A 15,982-nucleotide genomic window follows, 5' to 3' on the forward strand; every position below is an offset into this window, starting at 1 on the left:
GCCGATCTATATAGTATGTCTCCATAAACTAGCATGGGTAGGATGGTCATCTGAATCAGGGTTAGTTTGGCAGCTGGGGTGAAAGAGGAGCGATTACGATAGAGGAAACCAAGTCTAGATTTATGGATGACCTGCAGCCTGTTCAGAATGTCGCTCAACAGTTGAGGGATACTGATACATTGCTTGTAAATTACATGGATTTTGTGGCGTTTATTGCGCTGCCCAAACAAACAAGAAGTTGAAGAGGGGACATAATTGTAGGTGCGGCTGAAAGGTTTTTGGGTCTGCAGGAATCAACAGCCAAAGCATTGCCGGGAAAACTGAATGAAGATGTTTCTCCCACATAAAAAAACATCCCACTGTCAGTGTATCTTTTTATTTATTTGTTCAACTTTGTTTGATATCATTTACTACCCATACAGTAGGTGGCTTATTGCACATACAATGTGTGTGAACGCCATTAAACTATAGAAGAAGAGAACATTGTCAAAGTTTTTTATATTTTTTATAACCCAAGATAAACCACAACCTGTCATTTACAATGGGCGCAAATTAATCATACTGTACAAAACAATCAAGGAGGTGGGCAGAGCTAAGCAGAGCCATGCATCTTATTGGCGTGATCTATCATATATTTGCATATTACCATTAGGGAACGTCTATTTTGAAGTGCGCGTGTGTAATAACTCAACTTGCCCTTGCACTCCTAAACGACGCCATTTTTTTTTACAACTTCGACAAGGGGTAAATTCTACAAAACTTTGTCCACTGTTCATAACATATTTTAGTTTTGGGAAGAGAAAATCTACTGAGCTCAAATGTGTCATCGATGAGAAAATGTGCAGAATTTTGGCCAAAATCCATCTCGATCCATGTTCTCCCACTGGGCTTCCTCTCATCCCCATATGTGGTTGTGAGTGGAAACACCAACCGGATGCTTCAGATTTATACATCCGGTGAAACATCTGGCTCATTGTTTGGTGATTTTGTTTTCCACGTCCCCGCCGCAAAGCATCTTGGGAAGAAGAAGGTGCTGAAGACCAGTAACCATTTTTCCTGTGAAATGTGAAAGTACTTGAATTGTTTGCAAAACCTATTTAGCAAACAGATCATCATCGGGAATCTCTTACAGGTTTTTTAAAATTGTGAGTTAATATGCTTCTGTACAGTTGTTACGTTACTGTTTGTTCTTGAGCTAGCTGGTTCGTTTTAAAGCGTAACCTTAGGTCATTAGCTAGCTAGCTAACGTTAGCTATAACGTAACTTTAGCAATGATAGAGTACTGTCTTATGAGTCACCATGTAGCTTCTGCTTCTAGTAGACAAGCCAATAAATGTTTTCTCTCTCCCCCCCCAATCTTTGATAGTCGTGACAACCATTGAAATGGGAGCTGATAAGCGGTGAGTAACAAATTAACATAACAATATAACGTTAGTGAACTGCACTGAGGTCGGAACACAATCGTTAGTTTAATGGAAAAATCCACTCATTCCTATTTAGTGTCACGAAACACTGCATTTTTTTGTTTAATGTTTCGTTTTGTCGTTTATAATAAGGTTGGTAACAACGTGGTTGAGAGCTTTGGGCCATTAATTTAAAGGTCGCTGGTTCGAATCCCTGGGCTAACTAGGTGAAAAGTCTGTAGTACCCTTGAGTAAGGCACTTAACTCTAATTACTCCTGTAAGTCACTCTTGATAAGAGCGTCTTCTAAATTACAAAAATGTAAATCTGTCAATGTTACAGCTCAAGTCAACTACAAAACCCGCAATGCTCTGTGGGCTGGTGAGGTAGCTATGCACAGTAGTACCAAAGTCAATATCAGCATTTGAAATAACTAAAATAGCCTAAACAAACGGCAACATCAATTTAGGAGTCTACAATCTCACCATGTTCAACCTGCAGATCGATGTGCCTCAGAGTGGAGTCTGACATCCGCAACGGCACCATGCAATGCACTGACGAGGCAGACAAATAAGAGAAATCTGTTAGACCCTCTTAAATTACAGCTTTCTGGAGGTAATATCGTAAGAATGGAATCCATGGTTTATTCGAGAGAAGACAATCTCCCGCGTTGACGTCAGCCAGCATTGAAACCTGCCATGTTTGATAATGTCCTCTAAAAGTCGTATTCATGTCCAGTGTCGTGAGAGCTGCTTTATCGGAATGCTACGTCATACCGACCAAATTTCTGCCTGCTTAAACGGCAATAACTCAGATGCCCAGGGAATCGCTAGAACATCGCTCAGCTGCACAAAAACAATAACATTCTAAACGGCTATGTCTTTAAGACGATGTGGAGCTGGCACGGGAGATGGGTCACAAAACCTACATCAATGGGATATGCCACTTTACTCAAAATTGTGCATTTATCCACACTGCGCAGCCGAGAAGATTGAAATAGTGCATGTTTTCCCAGAAAACGGCCCTTTTTATTCTCATTCAACCTACCAATAGCCACTGCAGCCATTATGGAATGGCATGTCGCGTTGAACAGAGCTGATTGGCTGACACAGCCATTTCAAAATGGCTACAGTGGCTACTGCTAGTTAGCTTGGGGATGAAAATGGCAGTTTTCCAGGACAATTTGCAGTATTTAAATCTTCGATATATCAGTGGCATATCCCATCTGTGCATTGAGGTACATTTTCCCACCTATATCCAGCGCCGGCTTCACAGTGTCATATGGTAACCATGATTGCGTTCTGACGTCAGTGCAGATCAGTGTAAACTAACCTCTGCCGAGTCCCCAAGGAAAAATGGAAAGAGAGCCTGCGGGGCGACTTCAGCTTTTGGACCTTAACAAGGCGACACTCCATCTTAACCCCTCCTCCACATTTACTGGATTGGTTGAACAGTGCAGAGGAGAATCTACCCTGACAGACCAATATGTAGGGGGATCTAGGTTCAGGTTTTCCTTTGACACCTACTTTGTTTGGTTAGTGTAAACAAGCGTATTGGTAGGGTCTGTAAAGTTAGCTAGATATAACATAACACTATGTATTGCTTACACTACCATTCCACGGTTTACTAGCAGTACAGAGTAAACAACTCTCCCTCCTAAAAACGCAATGAAAGACATCTGGTAGGGATGTGCGTCTTTCCCTTTCAAGATGAATTGATACATAGCTACATGGGCTCCGATACGCGATATGATTTCGTTTAAAAGGATTCAGTGTGACTGTTTGATTGGAGGAATGAATCGATGCAATTTGGTGCGATATGATTCGGTGCCCCAACATTTGTTGCATAAACACATTCATTTCCCATTCTAAATTCAAATCTGCTGCTGGTGGAGCTCATGTGTTGGGCCTCTGAGCTGGATCTGTCTGAGCTGACTTCTGTGTGTGTAAATGATATGTCTATCAGTGGTGTAAAGTACTTCAGTAAAAATACTTTAAAGTACTACTTAAGCTGTTTTTTGGGGTATCTGTACTATACTATTTATATTTGACTACTTTTTCTTCACTACATTCCTAAAGAGAATAATTAACTTTTTACTCCATACATTTCCCTGACACCCAAAAGTACTTGTTACATTTTGAATGCTTAGCAGGAGAGGAAAATGGTCCTATTCATGCAGTTGTCAAGAGAACATCCTTGGTATCTCTAATGCCTTTAAACTGCTGGCTCACTAAACACACATGCTTCATTTGTAAATGATGTCGTGAGTGTTGGAGTGTGCCCCAGGCTATCCGTAAAAAAAGAAAATGGTGGCATCTGGATTGCTTAATATAAGGAATTTTCAATTATTTATACATGTACTTTTGATACTTAAGTATCTTTAAAACCAAATACTTTTATACATACTAGTAGTATTTTACCCCCCCCCCCCCCCCCACACACACACACTTTTGATCTGAAATCACCATCACCCACTAATACATTTTTCATTTTCTTCAGATTTAAAAGTGTTAGTAATGTATCAATATTTAGCTGTGACATAGCCAATGAATATGTAGCACAACTTTGGATATTACGCCACTCATCATTTAATTGTTTCCACCTATCTAAAAATGACCATATATACTGATTGTTTAAAGCAAAACTTAACAAAAGTATTGCTCATGGTGAACCTGAACAATCGGTAAAACACAATTTTCAACAGAGCATTTTGATAAAAAATAACCTAGCAAATTACATTGGTTGTCACTCCACTAATAAACCCTAACATTGTGCAAGCAGCCATTTGACAAACATTTGAATGCAAGAATAGGCCTACCTTTCTTTGGCTAGTGCGCACACGCACAGCGCCACGCGCCACGCACAGCGTGCAGTTAGACTAGGCTACTGCTATAGCCTGGGTTTGTTCGGCATTCAAAATGACTTGTAGATCAATGATTGTCAACATAATGACATGCTCAGTTCGACACTGAAGATGAGGTATTTTCGGAAGGTAGAAAGTCGTTTTTAGGAAGAAGAAAAAAATGCTGGTGAACTGGCGATTTGTAACATTTCAATCTTTTTCTGACCGATGCGTGCTACATTTGGATCTGTTTTGGGTCCCGCGGACTGATGCACTCATTTCTTAATCATTTGAACCGGGGACCGATGCGTATCGGTGACTCTTCACATCCCTAGCATCTGGCAGAAGTAAAATCATCCATAAACACAAATATCATTTTTTTTATATATCTTATGATCGGGTTTTCATTAATTTGATGTAATCTTCAAACCCATTCAAAACACCAGCGACATGAACACTGAAGTAGGAATGAGTCACTTGCACAGGATATAAACTGGTTAGGGCGTTAGGCAGAGTTTCAGTGGCATTCACAATATAAGGAAGCAGAGTGGTTTGCAAAATAACACTGACTAAATCCCACACAACAATGCAATAGTAGATTTGTTTCTGCTTGAAAAAACATAATTGTAAGGGTTATGTTGTTAAAATTGTAAATAATAGTACTTGGAGGTTATCTTGAGCCATATAATTACATTGGAACCCATTTCTTATTCCTTGAGTGTGTCAAAATTAGATCTGCGTTTTGACTATGTGCGTATGCCTGTGCGCACAGGGTGAGTCGCACAGAGCGTAGCGGCAGATACGGTGGCAACAATCAGGGCCGGGGTGAGAGGCGAGAGCGAGGAGACCAGGAACGAGAGCACGCCATGCGCCGCTGGGGTGAGGAGAGACGCATCGAACGCTACGATGGAGGGGAACACCGGGGGAACAGAGCCAGTCCAGAGGTATGCGTTCCGAGTCAGACGCCCAGTGACATGACTTGGCTAGGGAGTGCAGCCAAAACCAATCTTATTGACGACTAGGAGAATACACTGACCCGTGCTGTTTTATCCGCGCCAGCAGAGAGAACGGAAGCGACAGAACAGCGATAGATCTGAAGAAGGCTACCACTCTGATGGAGACTACCCGGAGCAGGACTACAGGGAGGAGCCAGGGGAGGAGAAGGAGAGTAAGACCATCATGCTCCGGGGCCTGTCTCTTCACGTCACAGAGGGAGACGTAAGTTCTTCTTTCTCTGCTTTAGACCCCACCCACCGGTCAATAATGTGGTTTGTGCAAAGAAGAGTAGACTATACAGTGAAACTAAAGGAGATGTTAGCAACTGTGTAATGTCAACTGAAACGTGTTGCAGAACTGAGGGCTACGGATTTAAATGTTCTTGTGCCTTCCAGATCCGAGCTGCCCTGGACCAGCTGGAGGGACCCCAGCCAATAGATGTCCGGCTGATGAAGAAGAGGACAGGTGAGACCCAGGCGTTCCATGGAGTCCCTCCTTTCCCCCCGCCATCTTTGACCACAGGGCCAATCTGCTTCAATTGGCTTCAGTTTTGCCATAGCAACATAAAAATCTGATGAAGTCGTTATGAATTAATGTCAAAAGCAAAGAAACAATATTTTACATTCTGTTAAGATGTGGAGCGAAAAGGTAAGTAAGAGCATCAGCCAGTCAAGCGCTGTTTTCAAATGAAATAATACATTAATGCATATAGGCACACTGAGGATGTATGGTCCAGTGTCACCCTGCAGGATTTCTTGCTATGGCAAAACCCAAAATTAAGGGCCCACTGTTTGCCATATTGGGTCCTGAAGCAGTTTGTGACAGAGTTTGAATGTTGTGCCCATGGACTCTGACTAACACTCCTCCCGTCTATATTTGAATGCTGTCTCTAGGTATAAGCAGAGGTTTCGCCTTCGTGGAGTTTTATCACTTGCAAGATGCTACCCGATGGATGGAGACCAATCAGGTTGCTTCACAATCGCCAAGTCTAGTTTTTACCTTGGAGATCTGGAAAAAAAAGAGAACCAAATGGCAACCAAAGTGAACTGAATAAGAACAAAAAATGATTTGATGGAAATGTGGATTTAAGTTGGAATTTAGTTGGAGAATACTATATTGGAATCTTAATATGGTATCCATAAAGACTGCATGGTTTTAGGGGTTAATTTAACTTTTCACTGATAATTCTTTAATCTCACTGCCCCCCATATTTTCAGGGTGTAAGACTAAGGTTTTAAGACGTTCGATGTCAGTAAAATTGAGCCATGTAGCCTAATTTAACGGAAACTTACCTTAAAACACTTTTGAGATTATAGTACCCTGCAATCTGACTGGTAAGATAACTCAGGAAGACATTTTTCTGAAAAAAGATAGTCAAAGGCCATCGGGGAAAATAAGGAATTCTGGCTCCTAGCCTAGTGTCCTCCAAATTTGAGCACTTACTTGTCAGTTGATGTTTTTTTTTCTTTTTAGTGATTGATTCATGCTGTACTTCTTAGCAAATTAATTTGTCTGTTGGAAGCATATCCCTGGTTCTAGGGAAGCCGATCAAAGTATCTCTATCATGATAACATACACACTGCTCCGGCTCAGTCTGGACACTCGGGTCCCAAACACCTTAAGAACCCTCTGTACACAAGCTCACATACACATCCTTCCGTCTGTCTTTGACACAAACGCCAACCGGGGTTCCCTTCCCTCCTTGCCAACACTGCTTGTATTTTGGGTGCAGCTAGAGTGAGACCTGCGCCAGCCAGGAAAGCTTGAAATGACCAACATTTTGTCCCCCCTCTTACAGAAACTCCTGGTCATCCAAGGCAAGAGTGTGGCCATGCACTACAGCAACCCCCGGCACAAGTTTGAAGACTGGCTCTGCAACACTGTAAGTTTCTGCTCTGGCTTGACTCCATATCCCACCCTGCCTACACTGTTTTCCCCTTCCACTCCTATCTGAAATGCTGTCGTGACAATGTTAGGCAATCAATTGTTACCTTATAGTCCAGAATGAGCTCCTGCCAAATGACTTTGAGCACATTGTTAGGTGTAGGAATGCCTGATTTTATTAGTTGCCAGTGTGAGCGTTTGGCTCAGGTAAGCACCCAATGCTGCACTGCTTTTAGTTTGCTATTCATCTGAGGCAGCGGTGTCCTGGACCTAAGTAGCTGTATTTTCAATAAAAAATGTGACCGGTTGCTTGCAGTGCGGCCTGTACAATTTCCGGAGGAGGCTGAAGTGCTTCAGGTGCGGAGCATCCAAAGCTGGTAAGTAGTTCCTGAATCAGGAAGCCACTGCTTGCACCCATCTGGATGGCCTGAGACAATGCCATGGGGCTACGCACAGGTGCAGGCGCAATAGAGAATACAGATACAGGGCTCTACAGTGCGACCATTCTACTCTCATATGTGTCTAAATATTTTCATGTGCGACCTGGAATTTAAAAAAATATATATATATTTGTCATTGTGCTACTAAATTTCTTTGTGTGCGCCTACATTTTTCAAGTTAGCGCACATGTGCTCCTTGTAATGAAAATACATTTAAAAAAAGGTCCGCGTAGAGCCCTGACTAATCACATTTCTTAGTATTGTGAACAAACCAGATTTAGCTGAAAACGTACTTGAGAATTGACAGGTGGAATAGCGAGGATGTCAAATCCCTGTGGAGCAGAAACATTTTCTAACTCATGTCCTGGGCTCTGTCATGGGTACTGAGGGCGAGGCGACGCTAATTCCCTGCTCTCATTCTTCCTGCTTTTCCCAACAGAGTGTGAAACCAGCAACGCCACTGGAGTCCGAGAGACCCAGCAGAGCGGAGACTACTACGGCGACAGTGAGTACCTCTCCGCCGTCATGAAACTAAGTCCTGTCAGATGACCGGGGGGGGGGGGGTCTGAGAGCCAATGGGATCACTTATACTGAGTGTGTGTGTGTGTCCTCTCCAGCGATCATCCTTAGGAACATAGCCCCCCTTACCACTGTGGAGGCCATCATGACGGCCCTGGCCCCGTACGCCAACCTGTCAACCAGCAACATCCGTCTCATCAAGGACAAACAGACGGGCCAGAACAGAGGCTTCACCTTCGTACAGCTTTCTTCCCCTCTGGTATGCCAGCCTTTCAGCAGAGCTCTCAACATTTTATTTGGTTTGAGTTTCTTTACAGAGCGACCTTTGTATCTTCAGCGATGTTTCCCTTTTTCGATTGTTAATGGTCAACTGGTGTTTCTCATCTTTGGCTTGGTTTAGTGGAGTCTGTATGAACTTTTCTCTAAGTGAAATGACTATGTTTAGTCTTAAGTGCTTTGTTGTTTCTGCATCACAGGAGGCTTCTCAGCTCCTAACCATCTTACAAGGACTGCAGCCCCCTCTCAAGCTGGATGGGAAGACCATCGGTGTGGACTATGCCAAGAGTGCCAGGAAGTGAGTGTCCCGTCAGTGATGTCCTTGGTTAGGTTTAAGAGATCTCAATGGTTAGAGTTATAGTGTTCTCAGCATAATTCCAGTGGAGGATGTCCTCGAGGGCATAGAGATGGAGATGTCTCCCTCATCTCTACTCTTCTTGGTCTCTTCAGGGATCTCTTGCTCCCAGATTGTAACCGGATCAGTGCCTTCTCTGCGGCCAGCACAGCCATCGCTGCTGCCCAGTGGTCCTCCAGCCAGGTAAACGCGCACAAACCCACATCTCCTCACATACTAACCTGTGACGTTTTGTTTTCCCGATGCACATACTAACAGTCAGTGTGTTCCTTCCTAGCCACAGCAGGGTGCTGAAGGACAGCTGTCAGAGTACAGCTACCTAGAGGAGGGCTACGTTCCCTACACACAGGTACGGTGATGGTTACCCCAGTCTGTAAATACCTGGGATGCATTGCAGACACTGCTGCTTCAATGTGTGACTGAATGTGTGCCTTGCTGTGTCGATAGGACTACCAGGCCTACTACCAGCAGGCAGCAGGAGACCTCTCCCAGGGGAACGGAATACTGGGCGGTGAGAGGCAACATTTGCATTCAGTGTCCATGCCTTTTTTAATAACCTTCTAATTTGAGGAGAACGCGTGTAATAAAGCCTGGGTGTCTTTTATTCTCAGCGGCCCCAGCTGCTACAGGAGTGGTGATCTCACAGGTTGCACAGGTCTACCAACCCCGCCTCATCAGTCACACTGCCACACAGGTGAGTCTCTGTCTTTTAACCTTTGGGGCTGGTAATACACACACCGTCGCCTTTACTGCACCACAGGCAATATGCTTGCCGATAAAGATTCCCACAATGACCAATTGTGTGTCTGCAGGCACTGCAATTGGCCCAGCAACTGGAAGCAAAACAGACCGGCGTTCACTCGGCAGCTGCAACCATTACAGCGCCGGTTTCCACAGCAACAGCGACACTCTCTGGACTGGCCACAGACACTGGTAAGAGCCTCCCTCTCCTGTCTAACTGGCACTGCAAGTTCCAGTGCCGAATGAAGCATAAAAACTTGGTGGAATGCTTTCAGAATTAAAATGATCTACTCTACTCAAGCCAGGTTTTTGATTGTTTGTAATCTTCCATACTCTTGTCTTCATCCCCAGCTGTTCCCGACACCTCCACCTACCAGTATGACGAATCCTCGGGCTACTACTTCGACCCTGAAACTGGCCTCTACTACGACCCAAATACCCATGTAAGTACCCACACACCGGTCAATGTTTTCTGTTGCCATTTTCAAGGGTTCCACCATGCCTCATGAGTTGACTGACAGTTATCTTCTCTCCTCCAGTACTACTATAATTCCCAAACACAGCAGTACCTGTACTGGGACAGTGAGAAGCAGACGTACGTCCCTGCCTCAGCCGCCGACCAAACTGAGCAGACGGCAAACGCAGCAGCAGCTAGCAAAGAGGCTAAGGAATCCAAGGAGAAGAAACAAGAGAAGCCCAAGAGCAAAACGGCTCAGCAGGTACGCAGAGGAGACCGGGATCGCTTCAGATGTCAAGGCGGTACAGCTGTATATAAGAAAATGGAGGGGGCGTTGCCGTCTCTACATTCTGTTGGTATCAGGACAATGTCATGAAACCCTTGTTGCTGTCAAGGGGTGTTGTATTAAAGTGTGTGTAGTTTGACTGAGTTGTCATGCTCTTTCCAGATTGCTAAGGACATGGAGCGCTGGGCGAAGAGTCTGAACAAGCAGAAGGAGAACTTCAAGAGCAGCTTCCAGCCCGTCAGCCAGGAGGAGAGGAAAGAGGCCGCGGCCGCCGACGCAGGCTTCACACTCTTCGAGAAGAAGGTAGCCATTTTAGGTCTATCCATGACGATTAGAATCCTGTAGAGCAGGGTTTCCCAAACTCTGTCCTCGGGACCCCAAGGGGTGCACGTTTTTGTTTTTTGCCCTAGATCTACACAGCTGGTTCACATAATCAACTAATCATCAAGCCTAGTGATAGGGCAAAAATCAAAAACGTGCACCTCTCGGGGTCCCAAGGACCGAGTTCGGGGAAACGCTGCTTTAGAGGACTCATGCAGTGACACTTTTGACTTGATGGCATCAGATTGAAGAGGTGACTTGATGGCAGTGACTAGTGTTGTTGTGACTTTGCAGCAGGCTGGAAGCTTGGAAATGCTCATGTCAGAAGCAGTGCAGCGCCCAGAGGAGCAGGCCCCAACCAACTCAGCCAAGGTAAGATATTGATACTAGACTCAAATGTATGCTCAGAAATGACAGATCATACATTTTATCTTCCAGTCTTGTATGGTACCTACTTGGTTGTATGGTAACTATCTGGTCGTGTCTTTCCCCAGGTTGGTCTGGTGGCAGCCTACAGTGGGGACAGTGACCCAGAGGAGGGGGGTGCAACAGAGCCGGAGCGCGATGGTGGTGAGCAGGGCCAGGATCAGCTGACCGACTGGAAGAAGATGGCCTGCCTGCTGTGTAGGAGACAGTTCCCCAATAAGGATGGCCTGGTGCGCCACCAGCAGCTCTCTGACCTTCACAAGGTGCTGATCACTGACCCCCAGGAAGAACCCCACTTTAGTCTACTCACTAAACTGTTATGAAAATGAACATCTATTATGTGAAAGGAGCTTGTTTATGTATGAATTCAGTGTGAAGGGATCTTGATCTTTATTTGTCTTCAAATCCCAGCAAAACCTGGAGGTCCACCGCAGATCTAAGCTGAGTGAGGCTGAGCTGGAAGAGCTGGAGAGGAAAGAGACAGAGGTGAGCCTCAGACATGAAGACTGTTGGTTTAATGTTACTGGTTGACTTTTGGTTAATAGAAACCCTGTTGCCAGTTTTGTTTCTACATTCATTTTCTATTTCCCTCCCTGTGAACAGATGAAGTACAGAGACCGGGCTGCAGAGAGGAGAGAGAAATACGGCATCCCTGAACCCCCAGCACCCAAAAAGAAGAAATTCACAGCACAGCCAGCACCAGTCGTGTAAGCTGCTATTGTGCTATAATCAGGCTTATTCTTATTATCATTGTTACCCAATCCTTTGTATATATTTTGTGTAAGAATTTTAAGATGGGCACGTTCTTTCCCCACCCCCCTTTTTGCTGTGGCAATAGTATTTTGTCGGCATGTTATAAATGTACACTGTGAAGTGAGATTGGGTAACAATGATTGTGTTGTCATTTCCCCCTTCTCCTCTGCAGTAACTATGAACAACCCACCAAAGACGGTCTGAACAGTGACAACATTGGGAACAAGATGCTGCAGGCCATGGGATGGCAGGAAGGCAGAGGTCTGGGCCGCAACCAGCAGGGCATCACTGCACCTATTGAGGTGAATCTCGTCCAGTTAAAACCAGTAATAGTGCTGCTTCAACCCAAAAGCAAAACCTGTGAAGATATCTTTCATATACAACAAAGTCTGTTAAATTTGCTCTTGTAAGTGCAGAACCGCGTTGTAGTGGTAACACTCCTTCACATATGCACCGGAGAACAGGGTTCAATTTTTGGGTACACTAACCACTTTCTCCCTCTTGCCTGTCTCCTCGCCTAATTAATTATTTATTTATTTATATATTTGATTTATTTATATTTATTTATAACATATATTTGATTTTATTTATATTTATTTATAATATATATATTTTTTTTTATACGCCAGTGTTGAACGGCTTTACTTATCTCCGACCCGCTATTATCTCCCTACAGGCCCAGCTGAGGGCGAAGGGAGCTGGTCTGGGAACCAAAGGCAGCAGCTACGGCCTGTCTGCCTCAGACACCTACAAAGACGCTGTCCGCAAAGCCATGTTTGCCCGCTTCACTGAAATGGAGTGATTTGCCAAATATACCTGCCTCCCAAGAACAGCCATATCCTACTGACCTGGTGCTATGTTCCCTGGGTTTCTGTGTGGGGCAATCCCCATCCCTGGGCATCTTAACATCTCTCCCTACATTCATCCATAAACAGACGCCTTGAGATAAAGGGATTGTAATGGCAGAGATTACATGCTTTATTAGGGGATTGGAGGGAGGGCCTTCCTTTGCATTTCTTTGGATGAATTTCTGAGTGCAGTCACATTGTGTCATCAGTCTGCTAGGGAATAGGAAAACGGAGAAAGGACTTGTCTATTGGAGAAATGTAAAACTATGAATTATGTAGTTTATGATTTGTATATATTTTATTGTGTAAGAATTTTAAGATGGGCATGTTCTTTCCCCACCCCCCTCTTTGCTGTGGCAATAGTATTTTATCGGCATGTTATAAATGTACAGTTTGTATGGTATGCGTTCTCATTTTGTACAGAAAATATTAAATGAGAGTGATCAACCAATTAATGTGGACTTCATTGTGGATGCTGAGCATAATTCTATGACTTTTGCAATCTCTAGGTAAACAAGCTGTTCAATTGCAGACTTTGCTTTAGCTTGCACTCAAATTACTACTTTTCACAAACTTGGTGAAAAATGAAATCTAGAAGCGCATTCCAAACTTGGGGGTCGGTCAGTAAAAAAAAAAAAAAAAAACATTGAGAAACTTGTATTTGTTTATAGTTTGTATGGGCTCTTCAGTCTACAACCATCTTGGGTCGAACTTCTGAAGTAGGGCCCCTTCATTTAATTTCAACCTAAAGTAAATGTTTTGCAGATGCAGTTGACCCCCCCCCCCCCCCCGTTTCCTCCCACAGGCATGGCCATTCTACCAGAATTAAGATGTAGAGTACTGCAGACTACCGGCTACCCCTTTGCCATTAGGACCTCCCTGGTGTCTCACTGTACGAGGTAAGCAACCCGGTGGAGCTAATTTACTAGGTTTAGCATTGTTGAAAGGATGTGTTTTATTACAGCTCCCTTCTACTCTTCTGGATCTGACTAGATAGTTGTCTTTGCTTGATATCAATTGCTGTCCAATGGACTGGCTACTGTTGCGCTGTAGTTTGAGTCTGGTTCCAAAGACTCTATAGAGGTCCCATTCTTCACGCAGCTGGTACAAGAGCAGTGACAAGTGGTAATCGTTTCGACCGTAGGCAACATTGAATTAATTACGAACTGTGCTCTATTGTAATCCTTTTTCTGACCGTCGGTATCGCCTTCTAAATAAGAGAACCATGTCTCCTTGTATGCAAAATAGTATAACAGTTTTGGAAAAGTTGTCTTGACAACTGTCTGCAGTACTGATCTGTAGCGTTCTATAGCGGTCTCACGTTTACTAGTACAGTTTGTAGATTTGCTTAATGAAGTTGTCATTAGTTGAAGCACAAAGAACTGGTTCAGTTACTGATAAACTAAAGCCAAGTCACAAATGCACTATTAGAAACATGCAAGGAGCTGCTGAGGATACTATTTAATACTCAAATTTTTATTTTTTTTGCAAGGAAACATCTTTTTTTGGGAGGGGGTATTTATTTAAAAAAGATTCCCCCCCCCCCCCCCCCCCCCTCCAACAAAAATGGTAGGCATGGAATACCATTGACAGCCGTTACAAATAACCATCCCACAATAAGGAAGTGGGAGCTGAAGGTTCAGGGTCCCCTAGACTATCTCTTCCTCTTCAGCCCACTACTTTGGTGTGCTGGACCCACAAAAGCAAACAAACCATAAATTGCCCTAAAAAGAACACAAAAAGACAAACAGGAATTACGTAAAAAAAAATATGCATACTAAAAACAACTAGATTTGTCATATGGCTGGCGATTAAGAGCACCTTTCCTTTGTATATGAAAATGTGGCCCATACCTCTTGACGAGTTATTTGGTCCCACTTATCAGTAAAATGTTGGCCTCTTACTTACTTTAGCAATCAATCCTTCTAGTGTATAATAGTGTTTGACAGTTATTTTTGAAAGAATTCAGTACTAACATATTTGTTTTCTGAGTTTAAAAAAATCTAACCTTCCCCAGCAGAATCAAGAGATTGTATATCGTGTTGCATCTGTCCCTTAAGTCACCCAATATAACTTTGTAGAGATAATAAAATGGTGTAAAACTGAGTAAACGCATACAATACCAGAAAATGTGTAACAAATCCTCCACTTCCACATGACAAAAATAGCACGAAGGGGATTCTTCGATAATCCATATTTGTAACGTCTTGTTAGTAGCCAGAAATGTAGACAATATCTTCGACTGAAACGTTCGGATAGTGAAGTCGTCTGTTTTATAAATCAAACCAAACTAAATCCCTTTGCAAGGGTTGGGAGTATCAAACTGCTCTGAGTGGAATTTGTTTGGGATGGCAGCCAATTTATTTTCCAAAAGAAAATTGTACATGTCTATTGATTTTTATCTCTAGTTAAGCATCTGAGATTTAATGAGGTCTAAAAAAAAAAAAAGTTTATTTCCCATAACTTTTTCTTCCATTCTGTTAGAATTGCTGCAGTAACTGATTGTAATTATGATTTGTACATAGTGTACAAAACATTAGGAATACCTGCTCTTTCCACGAGACTAACCAGGTAAAAGCTATGATCCCTTATTGATGTCACTTTTAAAAACCTCTCAAATCAGTGTAGATGAAGGGGAAGAGACTGGTTAAAGAAGGATTTTTAATTGAGACATGGATTGTGTGTGCCATTCAGAGGGGGAATGGGCAAGACAAAAGATTGAAGTGCCTTTGAATGGTGTGTGGTAGTCAGTGCCAGGCGCACCGGTTTGAGTGTGTCAAACTGCAACGCTGCTGGGTTTTTCACGCTCAACAGTTTACTGTGTGTATCAAGAATGTCCATCACCCAAAGGACATCCAGCCAACTTGACACAACTGTAGGAAGCATTGGAGTTAAGATGTGCCAGGATCCCTGTGAAATGCTTTTGACGCCTTACAGAGTCCACGCCCTGACTAATTGAGTCTGTTCTGAGAGCAAAAGGGGTGCAACTCAATGTTAGGAAGGTGTTCCTAATTTTTTGTACACTGTAATATCCCCATACATTGTGCAGTGTTTTAAATCAAATACAATTACTCTCAATGATTTAAAAAAAAATACTTTTATCAGTACTTTTGAATTCAACAACATGATTAGGCTCTTAATTTCTGTAATTCTTTCTGGGGGATGGCTGTGGTTTTGGACAGCTCTTCCCAGGTGTGTTATTAGGGAGAGAGATGATGGGGGGGGGGGGAGCTAAACTCCATTATTTTCTCTTATATCAAAGTAACCCAGTAAATAATCTGATCTGTCTGAAATCATTGGCTCTCAATAATGTAGGTGGGATTTCAACTTTGTTGGAGCGCACAAATGCAATGGTTGGTGATTAATTTAAAGGACGAGACGACTTTTCTGGACCTTTCCTCTCGACAGCTTAAATGTCCCAAAGCTTCTGCGCATG

General features: G+C 43.3%; 1 protein-coding gene across 5 annotated transcripts; it reads left to right on the plus strand.

Annotated features, from left to right (window-relative positions):
- The first annotated feature begins 994 nt into the window (after window positions 1-994).
- Window positions 995-12,997, plus strand: LOC106582750 (RNA-binding protein 5). 5 transcript variants are annotated; one of them, XM_082967369.1, is made up of 25 exons: window positions 995-1,145; window positions 1,367-1,400; window positions 5,017-5,188; window positions 5,304-5,462; window positions 5,636-5,705; window positions 6,134-6,207; window positions 7,039-7,122; window positions 7,441-7,501; window positions 8,004-8,069; window positions 8,182-8,342; window positions 8,560-8,657; window positions 8,810-8,897; window positions 8,992-9,063; window positions 9,162-9,225; window positions 9,326-9,408; window positions 9,527-9,647; window positions 9,807-9,898; window positions 9,995-10,174; window positions 10,361-10,501; window positions 10,814-10,891; window positions 11,014-11,208; window positions 11,357-11,431; window positions 11,549-11,652; window positions 11,871-12,000; window positions 12,375-12,997. In XM_082967369.1, the coding sequence occupies exons 2-25, from the start codon at window positions 1,384-1,386 to the stop codon at window positions 12,498-12,500; spliced, it is 2,511 nt and encodes an 836-aa protein (XP_082823495.1). In that variant the 5' UTR covers window positions 995-1,145; window positions 1,367-1,383; the 3' UTR covers window positions 12,501-12,997. The 5 variants fall into 5 exon arrangements, with proteins under 5 accessions (XP_082823495.1, XP_082823497.1, XP_082823496.1 ...); XM_082967371.1 differs by having other exon boundaries at window positions 10,817-10,891; XM_082967370.1 differs by having other exon boundaries at window positions 5,307-5,462.
- The last annotated feature ends 2,985 nt before the right edge of the window (window positions 12,998-15,982 follow it).

The sequence above is a fragment of the Salmo salar genome, chromosome 22 (assembly GCF_965601325.2).
Source record: "Salmo salar chromosome 22, fSalSal1, whole genome shotgun sequence".
NCBI classification, from domain to species: Eukaryota; Metazoa; Chordata; class Actinopteri; order Salmoniformes; family Salmonidae; genus Salmo; species Salmo salar.